This window comes from Clinocottus analis, unplaced genomic scaffold (genome assembly GCF_023055335.1).
Source record: "Clinocottus analis isolate CAN_PGR_092001 unplaced genomic scaffold, fCliAna1.0.p SCAF_16, whole genome shotgun sequence".
Lineage (NCBI taxonomy): Eukaryota > Metazoa > Chordata > Actinopteri > Perciformes > Cottidae > Clinocottus > Clinocottus analis.
This window is the reverse complement of record NW_027175887.1, coordinates 4,017,068-4,032,188: the sequence shown is the minus strand read 5'-3', so window position 1 is coordinate 4,032,188 and position 15,121 is coordinate 4,017,068. Positions and strand designations below refer to the sequence as shown.

At 46.3% G+C, this 15,121-nt stretch overlaps 3 protein-coding genes across 11 annotated transcripts in view; all 3 read left to right on the top strand.

Annotated features, from left to right (window-relative positions):
* The window catches only part of LOC137786301 (meiosis inhibitor protein 1), a 48,677-nt gene extending 47,603 nt beyond the window's left edge, over positions 1 to 1,074 (top strand). For 4 of the 5 annotated variants that reach the window (XM_068578082.1, XM_068578083.1, XM_068578079.1 and 1 more), the window contains one exon: positions 388 to 666. In XM_068578082.1, the coding sequence (XP_068434183.1) occupies positions 388 to 460 (73 nt within the window). In that variant the 3' untranslated portion in view covers positions 461 to 666. Of the gene's footprint in view, positions 1 to 387; positions 667 to 1,014 lie in introns of those variants that run through there. The other variant, XM_068578080.1, reaches the window with a different exon arrangement.
* Positions 516 to 11,181, top strand: LOC137786303 (coiled-coil domain-containing protein 134-like). Of its 5 annotated transcripts, XM_068578088.1 has the most exons (8): positions 773 to 920; positions 1,021 to 1,179; positions 6,524 to 6,649; positions 6,774 to 6,895; positions 7,681 to 7,765; positions 8,254 to 8,435; positions 9,714 to 9,785; positions 9,988 to 11,181. In XM_068578088.1, exons 2-8 carry the CDS (start codon positions 1,080 to 1,082, stop codon positions 10,111 to 10,113), a joined length of 813 nt encoding a protein of 270 aa, XP_068434189.1. In that variant the 5' UTR covers positions 773 to 920; positions 1,021 to 1,079; the 3' UTR covers positions 10,114 to 11,181. The 5 variants fall into 5 exon arrangements, with proteins under 5 accessions (XP_068434188.1, XP_068434189.1, XP_068434187.1 ...); XM_068578087.1 differs by having other exon boundaries at positions 516 to 1,179; XM_068578086.1 differs by lacking the exons at positions 773 to 920; positions 1,021 to 1,179 and adding an exon at positions 1,675 to 2,042.
* Positions 11,182 to 11,204: 23 nt separating this feature from the next.
* LOC137786302 (uncharacterized) lies at positions 11,205 to 14,718 on the top strand. Its single transcript, XM_068578085.1, has 2 exons — positions 11,205 to 11,397; positions 11,904 to 14,718. The coding sequence occupies exon 2, from the start codon at positions 11,948 to 11,950 to the stop codon at positions 13,937 to 13,939; it is 1,992 nt and encodes a 663-aa protein (XP_068434186.1). The 5' UTR covers positions 11,205 to 11,397; positions 11,904 to 11,947; the 3' UTR covers positions 13,940 to 14,718.
* The last annotated feature ends 403 nt before the right edge of the window (positions 14,719 to 15,121 follow it).

The following is a 15,121-nucleotide window of genomic DNA, read 5'->3' as shown; positions in this document are numbered from 1 at the left end:
CTTTTCACTCCGTCTCCGTGACGGTGTGTTGTACAACACAGGGTTGTTACTGTCTGAGTCGGTACTTAAAGGCTCAGTACATCTGTCGTGCGGATTGACTCTCACAAACACGCACATGCTCTCACAAACACGCACCTTTCACCCACCCACACACTCCGTCTGTCTGTTCAGCTTGATCTGAGCTTTATTGGCTACTGTCTTACAACAACGTTGTCATCTCACACTTATTGTAAATGCATAATTGAAGCAGTGCGTGATATAAATGATACTCCTCCAAAGCATTTTTAGGCACTCATAGTAAACACAATACACACATTCAGGGGAAACCGAATTATAGTGTCATTTAGTTACTTTCTCTCTTCCACGCTCCTTAACGATTGTCCTCAGGCGCGTTGGAGACGTGTCCATCTGTCTGTCGGACTTCACCGTGGAAGAAGGCGGATGTTTTCCGGCAAACTGATATTATAATGTCTGATATTGTTGCGCCGTCGGGTTAGCAATTGGTTTCATTGTTCACTCATCGTTACAGCTTTACCAGACACCTTGCGTGTGTGTTTCGCTCTTAAAGCAGCACACGCTCTTGTGTGCCTCTGAAATATTTTTACTGCGTGTATTTTTTAAAGTATTTATAAGCCGTGAGCTTTATTTATTAAATATTAAAAAACGCATTTGTTTTTCTTGATTATAGGCCTACATCAGTGAATGTGCTACTTTTTATATGATATGATACCATGACGCACGCTATACCAGTCTCTACTACACCGACGAGACACAAACAGGGAGAGAGAGAGAGAGAGATCTCTCACTTGGACATTTTTGTGTTATATTATAATTTGTGGTCAAGGTGAAATCAACCATCAGTGTCGTCATTTATTATTGGGATGTAGCCCAGTTTTTTTGTCCATGGATGTAACACAAAGGTGAAAAAACACATTTGACTTGATAAAAAAAGATTCAAACGATCCACAGAAGCAACTGAACGTAACGGCCATTATCTTCACCCCACACCTCAAGCCTCAGCTCTACCCTTTCATCTACCATGGGAGAAGGCTTAGTCCCAGTGAGGGACCCAGTTGTAAATGACCCAGGACTGGGAGGACTGGTTACCCATCAGCACCTTCACGAAGCTGTCAGTGTGTGAGCGTGTGGCAGCCTGCATGCCACTGGCCGGGATTGATGGTGAGTCCTGAGGTGACCAGCTGTTGATGATGTGGTAGAAGCAGTGGCGGCTGGTGGATTTTTTTTTGGTAGGGCCATCCAATCAATTGCAGTAAACATCTCTGTATGATTCAATGCAAAAAAAAAGATACCGCGCATTACTACTTTGCAGTTAAATATATAACATGTATTCCAACACTTTGACACAATAAGGACATCTTATTAGTACAAGTCAATGTCAATGCTGAATCTGACCCTGTTGGAAGAAAAACTTATTTACGCTTCATCGGTGATTCAGTGAATCAGTGTCCTGATTAATGATTTTACCACCAGGTGTTCAGTACATTTTTCTAACATATTTGGTCCTTTCGAGCCAAACTCAATACCTCGTCCTTCCTCCAGAGTTTCTTTCCTGAAACCATCGACAGATACCTCAATGGACTGGAGCAGTTCAAGCTATCACTGATCACAGGCCGCTAGTGCAGCCTGGACAATGGACCGATACGATGTCAGCGTCTCCTGATGAGGCTCATGGGATTCAATCCAGTGGCGGAGTATGCTCCAGGGAAAACTCTGGTCGTTACGCAGTCCACCGGCCAGCACATGTGCAGAGACTTACACACAGAGCGAGGTGGCATGCTACGTGACTAGTGTAGTAGAGGGGATCCCTGCGTCTACAAGCAAGATGGATGAAATCAGAATGTCGACAACAGCCGACGCTGAACTGCAGTCAGTTGTGAAGCTCATAAAGAAAGGATGGCCTGAACACTTCAGTAATATGTCCATGGACGCAAGAGAGTACGCCCAAGTGAAATCAGAGCGATCAGAACACAATGGCCTGGTCCTCAGAGGAAAAAGGATTGTCGTGCCAAAGCCAATGAGAGGTGAGATCCTTCAGAAAATTCACTAAGGACACCAGGGCCTAGTGAATGTAGGGAGAGCGCGAGCTCGTCTGTATGGTGGCCGGGACGCTCTACGGAGATAAGCAAGCTTGTGATGTCATGTCAGGTGTGCTGTGAATTGAAAAGAACACAACAAAAGGAACTTCTCATCTCCACACCGCTTCCTGAGCGACCCTGTAAGAGAAGCAATGGACCTGTGTGAGCACAACCACCACAACTACCTGGTAATCTCAGATTATAACTCCAGGTTTCTCGAGGTACTGCAGCTGCCCTCAACAACAAGAGCACAAGTTATTCAAAGACTAAAAACTGTTTTCGCCAGGTTTGGCATTCCAGATGAGGTGGTGAGCGATAATGGACCCGAAATTTTAAGTGCAGAGTTCGAGGAGTGCACGAGGCAACAGTTTGAGAGAATAACAAAGTTTATTTAATTTAACAAAATAAACAGGCAACAGTGTGAACTGTGGCAGTATAGCATCAGTGATGTCAATGTGCATGCGTGTCATATGGTATGCAGGTGTTGTCGGTGAAAACGAAGGAAACCGAAACCGAAAACCAAAAGAGGACGGCAGCAACGGTCTGTCTCTCTTCCCCAAACCTGCGCAGTGTGCAACGTTAGGTGTCTGGTATTAAGAGGATTATATTAATGTTGTAAAACTAATGATTTGGTATAGGTGGTTCAGTCAGACAGAACAAGCGTTGATTTAATTAAAAAGACATCAAATGTGCTCAGCTGACTTTCCCATCACCAAAACAAATACATGCTTTTTTCTTATTCTTTTCCTTCTACCATTTTACTGCTAATATGACCAAAACTCTGTCTCGCAAAAAAAAAATGTCAGCAAATGTCAACATGAGCATCTCGGAGGAATCACCCGACGTGGAGAAACACGAGGGCAGCGGAACGCAGCCGCCTCTCTGGCTGGCGTCTCTCTCTAAATGCTCCGTGCGGAAACAACAACATCCTCCGCCTCCTCGGTTAGCGCCCGCTGGCTGTCATTCGTCCAAGGCGAGCCAGCCGGTGTGATCGTGGCGCTGGCGGAGTGGAGCAGCGAGAGCCGCATGTAAATGACCGCCTCCACCTCCGCGTTGCCGTCACCTGAGGATCCACAGGGGCAGACTGACCGGCCCGTGCCTTTCATCGGCGAACTGACCGTAAACCTCCTCGTATGGAGATTTAAAAGAGGGACGAAAAGAAAATCGGGTTAAACGGCACTACTTTGGAGCAAACGCCATTCTCAGCCCGCTGCCGTGTGGCGCCTCCGTTGCTCGCTACAACACGGTGAGTTTGTGTGGCTGTGTTGTGCGACGCGTTTGTCCGTCGTCTCACCTGAACTGGCTGCTGGATCCCGGCGGTGCACGCGCAGCCGCGGGATCGATTTTACTCGAGGAGCGACTTGAAAATACTTGTTCGATTCCCCCGAAACGCGCGCTCCTCGAGGGGGGACCTGGACTAAGTGGTCGCGATGTGGTATTGCGGAGTTGATGGAGATCACTAATAGACGGGCTCTCGCGCCACAGTTTCACACTAAACGCGTTATCGCGTGCAGATGAAATGAATTAACTCATAGCCCGGGGAGAGTCGCGCGGCTTGCAGGGGACACGGGCTCGCGCAATCAACCACAATCTGTAATTGATGGTCCACGTGACAGTCTTTATCCAGGCTCTGCCATCATCATCACCAGTATTACGCATGTCCGTGGCTGCATGAGTGATAACAGGGAGAGAGCCTCGCGGATGATGATGATGATGTGTCAGTCCTTGAACCTCAAACCTCCCACAGCAGGCTGGCAGCCCGGAGGGGGGTCTGGGTCTGGATGCGCTCCTGCTGCACATGCAGCTGCCTGGTGAGCATCTTGCCTGCTTCATCCTCTCAGAAGTCCCTTTCGCCCGCAGGGCTCCAGTTGTGCCTCCTTGAAGTTCGCGTCAGAGTTGGTCGCTGAACAGTTTGGAGCGTTTACCTACTTTTTTTTATTTTTATTTTTCGTGTTATTTCCTTTGCAGATATTGCGCTGCACAGTGATGCGTGTGTTCACGCCGCGGGGGGAGTTCAGAGTGGCGCTGTGATTAGACATGCGAGCCTCTACTTATCTGTCGATGCTGGAGCCTTGGGTCTCCCACACAGGAAATCTAACTTCAGCCTCTCTGCCACAGTGGGTTGTTGTTGGCAGAGCAAGAAGAAGAAGAAGAAAAAAAACTCCCCTTCGGCGAAGAGATTTACGTGGGTTTACACGGATTTCAGATCTGCCTCCAGATCTGCCCGCGGCGAACACACCTCGCCCGAGCGGATCTGGCGCAGGCCCCGCCCACCTGGCCGCTGGTCAGCTGGAGGGGGGATCAGGTCCATCCATCCGCCTCTCGCAGAGCATCTCAGGAGAAAACGCCAGAAAGGTGTGATATCGCTGTTATATCGTATGTCCCCCGAGCCGCGCGACATACGTAAGGTGCACTTAGTGTCTCCATTAGCAGTCAGGTGTAAACCGACCTCAACACCAGAGTGCTTTACCGGGTAGGTTTTCCTTTGACTTTGATTTCCCCCAAATGATTGTCCTGTTCTGTGATCAGTGATGACTGCTTGAGGTTAATGGACGCATTCGGACCTTCGTTTTCTGTGCCACTTTAGAGATGATTGATCCTCCTAATGTCCTCCTTCCGCTACTTCTTCAAGTCTCAGCACTTCGCCCAATTGCATGGAAGCGTCATCCGTGTGTGTGTGTGTGTGCGTGTGTGTTGACGGCCTTCAATTGTGCTGGTGGTCATAACCTTTTTTTTCTTCCTTTTTCTTCTGTTGCCTATAAATATGTCAGAGCCACATGGAGGTGCATGGGGATCCCATCAAACAGCTGGACGAGAGGGATGAGGCGCTCTTTCCCTGGCTGTTATCTAGAAATATGGAGGCTTTCGACCTGCACTTAAGGATATTTAGTGCTGCATTTCTCAGAAGGCTGGGAAGCTACCCAGAACGCACAAATTGGCCTTAATCAAACATTGTCCTCACTCAGCTGTCTGCGGGAACACTGCATGTTTTCTGCTGACTCTGTCAGAAAAAAGATGCGGGGGAGAGGGGGAGTTGTCCTGCTGTTTTTATTTTTTGAAATAAGAGACACAGAGACCACCACTTAAAAACAAAGAAAGTTGCAATTTTATCTCGAGGTCAACTGTCAGATTAGAGTCTTTGAGGCAGTTGCTACTGTAAAGAAGAAGCAAATCGGCCCTGAAACAGGAGGAAGTTGCTGTAGGAAATGACTGCTTTCTATCCATGTTATCATTAATCTGAAGAGTGATTGTGTGTGTGCGTGTGTGTGCACGCGCAGAAGCATACATATATGCTTTCCTCCTCTGATGTAGGTGAGATGCAGTCTGAATTTACATCTTCACCTGAGACGTTTGCTCACTTCCATCTGGTCCTTCAGGCTCTTGAATCGGGCTCTCATCCTGTCGGTGCAGCATCTCTATCTCAGACTTTCTCTCCTCTTTGTGAGTCTTTAAGTTGTACCGCTGTGTCTCAGCAAAGGACGTACGTATTCACTATGAAAGCTGTTCTTTCCTGCAGCCCCCATCTCCCTCTTTCCTCAAAAGCCTCGCCGCCCCTCCGCTCATCTCTTGCCCTCCTCCCGACTCCCCCTGCAGGCCTCACCACCACTCAAGCCCCATAACCTCTGGCCTCCCTCTCATTGCTAAATTATGCATAAATTAAATTATGTGACTTACATCTTGCAGCTTTTCATCAACATTGCCCCCCTCCATGTTTTACTGCTAATATTCTATAAAAAAATATGTCTTTCATCAAATGTTCATTTGATGAGATGCTATTTTTAGCTGCTGTATTTATCTTCTCGCTCTCGCACCTCCATCTCAAATGTATAAAACGCCTCTTGAGGGAAAGGAAGTTGCATATGGATGAAACATGTTGGGAACGACCACGGCTTTAGATAGAGAGACCAGCGGGAGACGGGAGAGGAGGAGACCCAAGAACATAGAGAGAGAGAAAGATGCAGAGATTGTGAATGTTTCTTTCGGGGATTATGCAAGTGCCAGACATCAGATGTGTTTCTTTTTAAGAGGAGCACAAGGAGCCTCTTCAAATGCCAGCTCCCCTCTCGTTGCAACACATTGACCACTTCTCCCCAGCCCGTCTCTCTATTTCTCCTATTCCACAAAGTATCACCAGGGAGACGCAGCCATCCTAGCGGCTTCGGAAGAAGAAGAAATAAAAAAAAAGCAGCCACATGAATAAGAGAACTATATTCAGACGAACGTGAAATCTCTTCATCAAAAGAAGACGTGATCAGTGTGACACTCTCACTCAAAAGAGACGTGCAGTCTTCGCTCTGGAGCCTTGAACGGATTCTAAATCCCGATCTCTCTCGTGTGTGTGCGTGTTTGCTTGCGCACGCTCGTTGTTTAGATGTTTAACAATGCGATGTACATCTCATGGCTTGTCATCTTTTTCTTTTTGTCAGGAGAGAGGGCCTCCCTGCTGACCATGCGGAGTGCATGTGCACTCGTCCTGGCGCTCGCCGCTGCCGCCCTCTGCTCGGCGGACTCGGACACACACAGACTGAGACATGACTCCAACCTGGACGTCTGTATCCTTCTTTGTGTGTGTGTGTGTGTGTGTGTGTGTGTGTGACTGAATCTCTGTCCCTTGAGCATTTATGTGAGTTGCGCTCCCCGTGGAGAGTGTGTGTCTTCCTGAGCTCCTCTTATTAGACAAGCGGCTGTTCGAAACCAAGAGGAAAGATCAGCTGAACGCGTTGAAGAACCTGGTGGAGCTGAACGACATCAACCAGCAGTACAAGATCATAGACATCATGCTGAAAGGACTCTTCAAGGTAGGATGTGTGTATGTGTGCGTGTGCACTCGCCTCATATAGTCTGTTGGGCAGAAGTGAAATCAAGCACCGACGAGGCCACTAGTATAAAAAAAAACACTCGAATAACAATCGTTCACGTCAAAGAGCTCAAGCGGCTTGTGCTCCTCGACAGACTGGAGGATGAGGAGCTTCGCGGCATGACAAAAGATCAAAAGCTCCACACCGCATTCGTTCATCAGCATGTTTCCTCGCATTCATTTGAATGTTAATTCCGACTCAGCTGCTCGCAGCTTTGCTTTACTGTGCGCCGCATTCTCCCAGAGGACGGTTATCTTATGCATCTGCGCGCCTCTCAAGGACAACTAGCGTAGTCAACCTTCTGAGGCCCGAAGACATTGTCAGCATTTCTTTACCGCCGTGTGTGTGCGTGCGTGCGTGCATGTGTGTGTGTGTGTGTGTGTGTGAGAGAGAAAGTACTTAACAGTGTGCCTACTTAAATCTCTTCTAAGTAGAAGCTGTCTAACGCTCAGATTAGTGTGTGTGCACGGTTTGTGTCTCCTACTGTACCTGTTCTTTGCTCGTCCTCATGGAATCCTCTGTACAAGTTGTGTTGAGCAGATCCACTGCATCCCACGACCTCAGCAGTAAAAGTGCTGTGTAAAATATCACGATGAGAGTACATTTTTTCTCCACGATCTTAACTGCTTTCCCCTCCGAATAACGACAGCAATTTAAATCCCCAGCTCATAGTGTGAAGTATATAAACCTGGCTATTGAGCTGTTTTTATTGTTGTATTCCTAAGGTGTTGGAGGACTCCAAACAAATCCTGGTTGCGGCCAACATGCAGCCTCAAGACCCTTTCCCGATGGACGATAAAATCAAAGAAGGTCTGATTCACTTTTACACCTCCGCCGTTTCATCATTTCATTTATTTGTCTTTCTAGACTTTCGTTCTTGCTCTACTTACATGAGCCACTTTATTTAGCAGCCTCTCTCGTGTGTCTTTCACACCCTGTATCTGTCTCCAACAGCTCTGACTGGTTTGTGACCTGTTTCTAAAAGCTCCACTCTTGTGTCACTCTTTCATTCTTTTCATCCTTATCCCCCTTTGGTGCCAATAATAGCAGCTTTAGACATCTCTCTGAATGTCACAAAGATCATCTCCCCTGTTTTTCAGGCTTATTCATCGACACCACCTATTTGAGTGTTTCCTGAACTAGACCAGCCATTGCTGCAGCTGCACTCTTCCCCTTTGTTCTATTTCCCAGCATGCTCTGTGTGTTTTGTCGGCACAAATATATAGCGTCAAAAATGTTCCTCTCCCCTTTTGATGTCTTTTTATCGACCTCCCGGTTCCTCTCTCTTATCTCTGCAGCTTATTCCCACGTGGTGGAGAACACCGCGTTCTTTGGCGACGTGGCGTTGCGCTTCCCGCGCATCGTCCACCACTACTACGACCGCAACACCGACTGGGACGGCCTGCTGCGCTGGGGCCTGAATTTCTGTAACCTGACGGGGGTTTTCACAGGAGGGGCCCATCAACATGTCCTCACCCTTGTAAGGCTGCACACCGACCCTGTTCCTATTGTAACTCATGAAAAGTCTTGCAACAGTCTTCTGCAGCAGGGATGTAAAAAAAAAAAAAGAAGAAGCTGGCTGTGCGTGCCAACTGTAAAACTGAAAATATCCGAGAGATCACCGTTCTGCTCAGCTAAACGGAGAGAGAGCGTTGCTTAGACAACGCAGCTGAAGGTGCGAACCCAGACAGGCCACATTAAAGGAGCTAAAAGTAAATACCTCGAACATGTGAAAATAAATCCCAATATTGATGCGGCTGCAGTTTTGTTTATTTTCACGATCTATTTAAATCCCGGGCAAAATGTTGATCGTGCATCCTTGTTGTGAATGAAGTCAGAACGCAACACAAGTGCACGATGAGACGAGAGAGAACATAGAAAACACTTCAGTGCTGTAAAGCCCACCGCGGTGTAAATGGGACCAGATGCTGTCGTGTGGGTGCACCACACATCCTCCATGTCGGCTCTGCCATCGCCGCTAAATGTGTCATTTGTCATCAGATTTGTCCCGATGGATTGAGGCCCTTTCATTGTCGCAGATCAAACGGTTGGCTCCGCGTGGGTTAATGAACTAAATTCTGGCGGGATTAATCTGTGACCGTAGTATTGTGCCAAGAGGATTATATTGTGGATTAATTCTGAGACTAGAAGCAGCAGCGGCAGTGAAAGCGTGCCTCAGTAACTCCACTCTTAGTTTAGTTTGCCTCTGATCCTCGACTCCAGGGATACTCAACTTGCTCCGGGCCAGCTGATGAACAAACATTAATAGAATTCATCAGATAAAATATATGACGCTCCGGTTTCCTCCCACAACGAACAAAAAAGTGTTTATATGGCACCATTTTTCTTCTTCTAAACAAGTCGTTTAGTATATAGTATATGAGTACTGTATGCACTCCGGCTCCTTGCTCATTAATAGTAAAAAAAAAAAAAATCACATTCTGTATCAGTTTATTTTTTATTGTGAGTGAAAATGCTCGGCGGCCACTTGGCAGCCTGTCGCAGGTCAAAGTTCAGTATAACTGCCCTACACTCTAGTTCATGTAGCTCATAGGGTCTAAAGCGGAAATGATACGATTATAACATAAGCTGTAGTTCTCTGAAGAAATATCAATTTTTTGTCTGCAGCTGCTTTTTAGCTGCAGAGTAAAGGATGGGACGGTGTCTCCTTTTTTTTATGCCTTATCTCTTCTGGAGAAATGATAACATGGCCTCTCCTCTTTTCCTCTGCCGTTTGTCTACTCTGCTCCTCTCTCAGATGTCACAGGAGCTGGGAATAATGGATAAATCCGCTGACTTTATAAACCCGTACCGCACGGAGAGAGACGATGTAAGTATGACGCGCACATGTTTTTCAACACCCTGCCTCGCTTCACGATCCCTTAACAGTCAGACAAACCCCTGAGTTTTACAGCCAGGAACAATCGTAACGCAGACCGATCTTTACTTTAAATAAGTCACTGAACTAACAGAATCACTCGCAACGCCTCCATGAAACATCCATCTGTCTGACCCTGACCCGTCTGCTTCAGGTGCTTCACACTGCCGAGGCTTTCCAGAAGATCCTGAGGGAGGAGGAGAAGAGGCGGAGGAAAGAAGAGAAGAGGAAAGAAATAAGGAAAGGCCCTCGCATCTCCCGCTCCCGCACCGAGCTATAGCGCGGCACCGGCGGTGCTGGTGGAGAGCAGAGAAGAGGAGGAGGAGCACACGCACAGTCCACAAGGGGGACTCGACTGGTAGACTCTGGGCGACAGTGGAGGAAATAAAAAGCTGTCATCGCTTGTAAAAAGCCCGATGCTCTGTTGAAAACCAGAGGAACCCTCAAGGCTACACAAAAATAAAGTCATGTGGAAGTGTCAGATTGTGGCAACGGTCTGAATTGCTGTGCATCTTCAGCGATTCGTATTTGGAAAATCTAATAATGTATAAAAGCTAAAGACGTCTCTGAAATAGGAGTTGATAAGGGAAGCTCATTTTTGATAATTTATGGAATATAATTAATTTCAGTATAATCTTAAAAAAAAGACTGTATTGTGTCTAGATTTAATGTGTCTGAAACCCATGTGCTTCGAAATACGTGTGTTTGTTAAATCTAAATTTGGATTGTTTCTGGTTAGATTGAGCTTGAATTGATGATGGATTACAGCTTATTTTGTGTTCCTTGTTCCTCCAACTGAGACTTGTGGGATATTTCTTTTTTTAAATTGGCAGATTTCTGTGTTATTATTGCCCCTCAAAGGTGTTAAGGACACATTTTATGTTTTGTTTGCCTGCAGGACAGTATTCTTTCATTTGTTTTAATTTTTTAATTTTCATATCTTTTTTGTTTTGTTAATTCGATCTCCATCAAAGGAATCATAAGTGAAATATTTTTTTTTTCTTCATATTTTACTTTCCTTTTTTTACACACATTACCGTTTGTTTTTTTTTAGTTTAGCGACCTTTAGTTAATACGAATTATTTGTATCCTATTTGTCGGCCAGAATTACAGTATATGAGCCCTGCACCTGTTTTGGTGCTCTCTTTTTGTTTTGTTGTCGTCTTTTTCTGTTCATCATTGCTGGAAATTAACATATTTTAATGGAATTGAGATTGATGTAATTTTGAAATTGTATTAAGACTGTTATAAAAAAAAAGCTATATGTATATTCAGAGAAAGAATATCACTGCTGCAGAATGAACAAGCCATTTTGTTATCACATTTAAAGAAATAAAGTGACTCTGAGATGTACAAAAAGTGTGCGCGTGCGTGCGCGTGCATGTGTCGCAGCTCGTCAGCCAACAGAGGGCAGGCCATCACCGAACAGACTGTCTGCAACTAAAGTCCAATGTTTGGGGTTGAACATGTAGCTCCACCAGATGAACACCCAGTCAAAGCTCTGATGGAGAGAAGAAACGGACTTCTGTGACAGACCGAGAAGCGACTAGCAGCGTGGACCCTGGTAAGATAACGGTTATAACCTGGACCCTGGTTACATAACGGTTATCTCGTGACTCGCTGTTTTCGTTCTAAATTAGCAACTTGCTAAGGCTAGCTTGTTCAGGTGGGAGTTTTGTATATCGGTATTTGTTTAAATTCGCGAGCGTCTGTTTGAAAAATAATTTTTAAAAAAAGAGTTGCAGCGTTGCCTTTTGATCTTTGCATTTGACGTCCGACTTTAGTTTTGAAGTTTGTTTTCATTTGATAAGCTAGTTGGTACTTTAGGTTATAAAGATCATAGCATAGCTCCTGTTAGCTGGCTAGCTGTAGTGTAGTAACTGTTAGCTGACCTATTTAGATGAAACGTTTTGTTTCTGTCTAGAACCGTCCTTACATACACCGACTCTTCTAGTCCTTTGAACACTAACAGGGCCTGTATTGTCTGCCTCAGCTCATGGTGTATAGTGTAGCAGTGAACCTATCAAAATAAAATACCCATAGTCTCACAGACACTTTTCTGTTGTGCAGTTTTTCCTCCAGGGTACCAGGAAGGGAAGAGACAACCAGTTGGTATGGAGGCTGAGAAAGAAGCAGAGGACTCTGACACCAGATGTGGTGAAGAACTCAGGCTGGTCCTCATCGGAAAGACCGGATCTGGCAAGAGCGCGTCTGGGAACACCCTCCTGGGCCGGCAGCAGTTCCTATCGCAGATCAGTGCGAGCTCTGTCACCCGGACTTGCCAGTTTGGGAGCACTGAGCTCGCAGAGGAAGAGGATGCTGAGGAGGACGGCCAGGCTGTCGCACAGAGGAGGATGGGGAGAGTCACGGTGGTTGACATGCCAGGGTTTGGCGACACCCACCTGAGTGAGGAGCAGATCCACGCGGAGGTAGCCAAATGTGTGTCTCTCTCCGCCCCCGGGCCACATGCTTTCCTCCTGGTGGTGCCGATAGGACGATATACAGACAATGAGAACCAGGCTGCCTGCGAGTTGACCAAGATATTTGGGGAGGATGCAGTACGTCACCACACAGTGGTTCTTTTTACCAGAGGTGATGACCTGGAGGGCGTAGGGATTGAGGATTATCTGCGGGAGACTGCACCTCCTGAGCTTAAGGCTTTGATTGACAGGTGTGGGGGCAGGTATCATGTATTTAACAACAAAGACCCCAGTAACTCAGTGCAGGTTAAAGAACTCCTAATGAAGGTGGACAAGATGGCGAAGCAGACTAGAGAAGGGTTTTACACCAATGCCATGTTTTTAGAAGCAGAGGCCGCCATCCGGGAGGAGCAGAAAAGGATGTTGAGGGAGCGAGGGCCAGCACAGAGGGGAGAACCAGAGAGAAACGATGAGGGCACAGAGGAGCAAGCTAAACTTGCAAAACGAAGAAAGTGCGACTTGAAGTTTGACGGAGCAGAGAGCACCAATACACAGTTAGGAGTCAGGAGGAGGGAGTTGAAGAGAGGAAAGGAAGATGACTTCAGAATGGAGAGGTGGACCGAGGAGAGCAGAGGCAACGCCTTCAGCTTCATGAGAGACGGCGTTGCGCGTTGTAAGGACCAGTTCACAGGCAGGCGCAGGGCTATGAGCAGGCGCCAGTCTGTCCGTTCATCCTTGATCAACATGAGGAGGGAGGCTGCGCTGTCTGCCAAGGTGCTGGAGAGAGTTAAGATCCTGGTGGTTGCTGGAGCCACAGGCATGGCGGTGGGGGCAGTGTTTGGGGCAGCTGCCCCTTTGGCAGCTGCGGCCGGGGCATCTTTTGTGGGGAACTCAGTTGGTTTCGCTGCGAGCCAGTTCGCAGGGATGTCTGTAGCGGGAGGCACAGGTGTGGGGAAAGCTGTTGGGGCCATAGTGGCGGCCGCCTCAGGGAAAACAGTTGTGGCTCTGGGGGCAGCTACAGGTGGACTTTTGGGTGGTTCTGTTGGAACCATTGCTGGTACAGAAGCTGCCGGTCCTCGGGAGGGTGCTCTGGATGCTCTCGGGCAGGTTAGTATCATAGGTGCCACCGCAGTGGGAGTGGCAGCAGGTGTGGGAGGCACCTTGGGAGCTGGGGCTGCTATAAGCGCGGCCCTGGAGGGAGCAGCTTTCACCACAGCGGCCCTCGGTGGAGCTGAAACTGCATCCGTAGGGGCGGCAGGAGTGGCCAATGCCTCTGTAGCTCAGGGCAGTTTAGTGTCAGCAGCAGGGCAGCGTGCAGTGGCCGCTGTAGGAAGTGCAGCTGCAGGTACTGGGATTCCTCAGTGTGCTGCAGCCAGAGCAGCCTTAGCTCAGGAGATGGCTGTGAATGTCCCACTAGCTGCTGGGCCCTCCGGTGTTGTGTGTGGCTTGACGGGGCCCAGTGCGGCATCAGTTGCCAGCAGGGTTGCGTCAGATCCCTGGGGCACCGTGGCGGTATCGACACGCATCCTGACTGCAGTGGCTGAGATTGGCAAGGCTGCAGCAGGCATCGCCTTGGCTGGTGGTCTGGTAGTGAAGGTGGTAAAGGAAAAAATAAGATGTGGCACAGAAACAACAGAAACCAGTTACTCAGAGAAGAAGTCGTATGAGGTCTACTGGAATAAATAAGTAGCGCATGAGAAAATATTCATATTTGTTTCCCTGGCCTTCTTCTAAAGTGCTAGACCCCACACACAGTAGCAGTGAGAGATATTGCATTGCTACAGAAACGCAAACTAGCCCAAAGATTCAATCACAAATAACAATTGACAAAATAATTTTGTAATTGCAGAATATTGGTTGAAACTGTTTGACGCTGGTGAAGGAGTTCAGTGGCATATGCAATGTTGGGTGGGCTGACTAATTAAGACAATCACATTTTTATCTAAATCTATTTTCATGTGTTGGTTGTTCATCTCACAGCTGGTTGCCTTTGAACACAACTAATGAATTAAAGAGACAAGTACTTGTGGAAACTGGGCAGCTGAAAGTGTCAGTCACAGAGTTCAACAGTGTCAGAATTGAATAAATTGTGATAATTTTATAAAGGTTTTCAATTTAAAATATATTGCCCTTTCAAAAGAAATATCTTATAGTATAAGACATTCTTACCAGGTCGAAAAAAAATTGTTAATGTAATTAATCTTACTCATGACAGTAATGAGTTTTGGAAATGAACAAAAGGTCTAAGTATTTATATCCTGACGTGTTTTTACTGGCAGATGACAAGTTGTTATTATTGCAGTGTTTCACATAATGTAATATGTAACCGGACAGGAGTCATGAAGTTAAGTATTAACACTCGTTTTGACCAACCTGATTTCAAGTTGTCCTGTAAATGTACTAACAGCTCAGTGTTAACTGTGCTGCAGTGAAATAAACACAAATGTCCCTATTCTTTCAGTGAATGCATTGTCCTCATTTCATGTTTTCTGTTGTTAAATTGTTTATCTTTTCTGCTGTTCCCTCAAGTGTCACTTTATTTTATGAGAAAATTATAACAAGAACATTTTCTAAAGATCACTTTTAGATGCTTGCGCCTCAGTATGTTTTGTGAGACTTTTTAAATCCACTACATCTTAGAACTGTTAATATATATAATAATTCAGCTGTATTTGTATCTATTTTGTTTATCTGTTAAACGTTGTTAAATGTTTTTTCACTTTAAGTAAAACTTAAAACACCTGACCTGAAGCATCTTTTTTGTATGCAAGAAAGTGGTAAAAACAAAATAAAAAATTGATAGAAAGTGAGCTTGTAAATTATGTTATAATTGTTATACATTTTCAATTTTTATTGAACACAGAACAA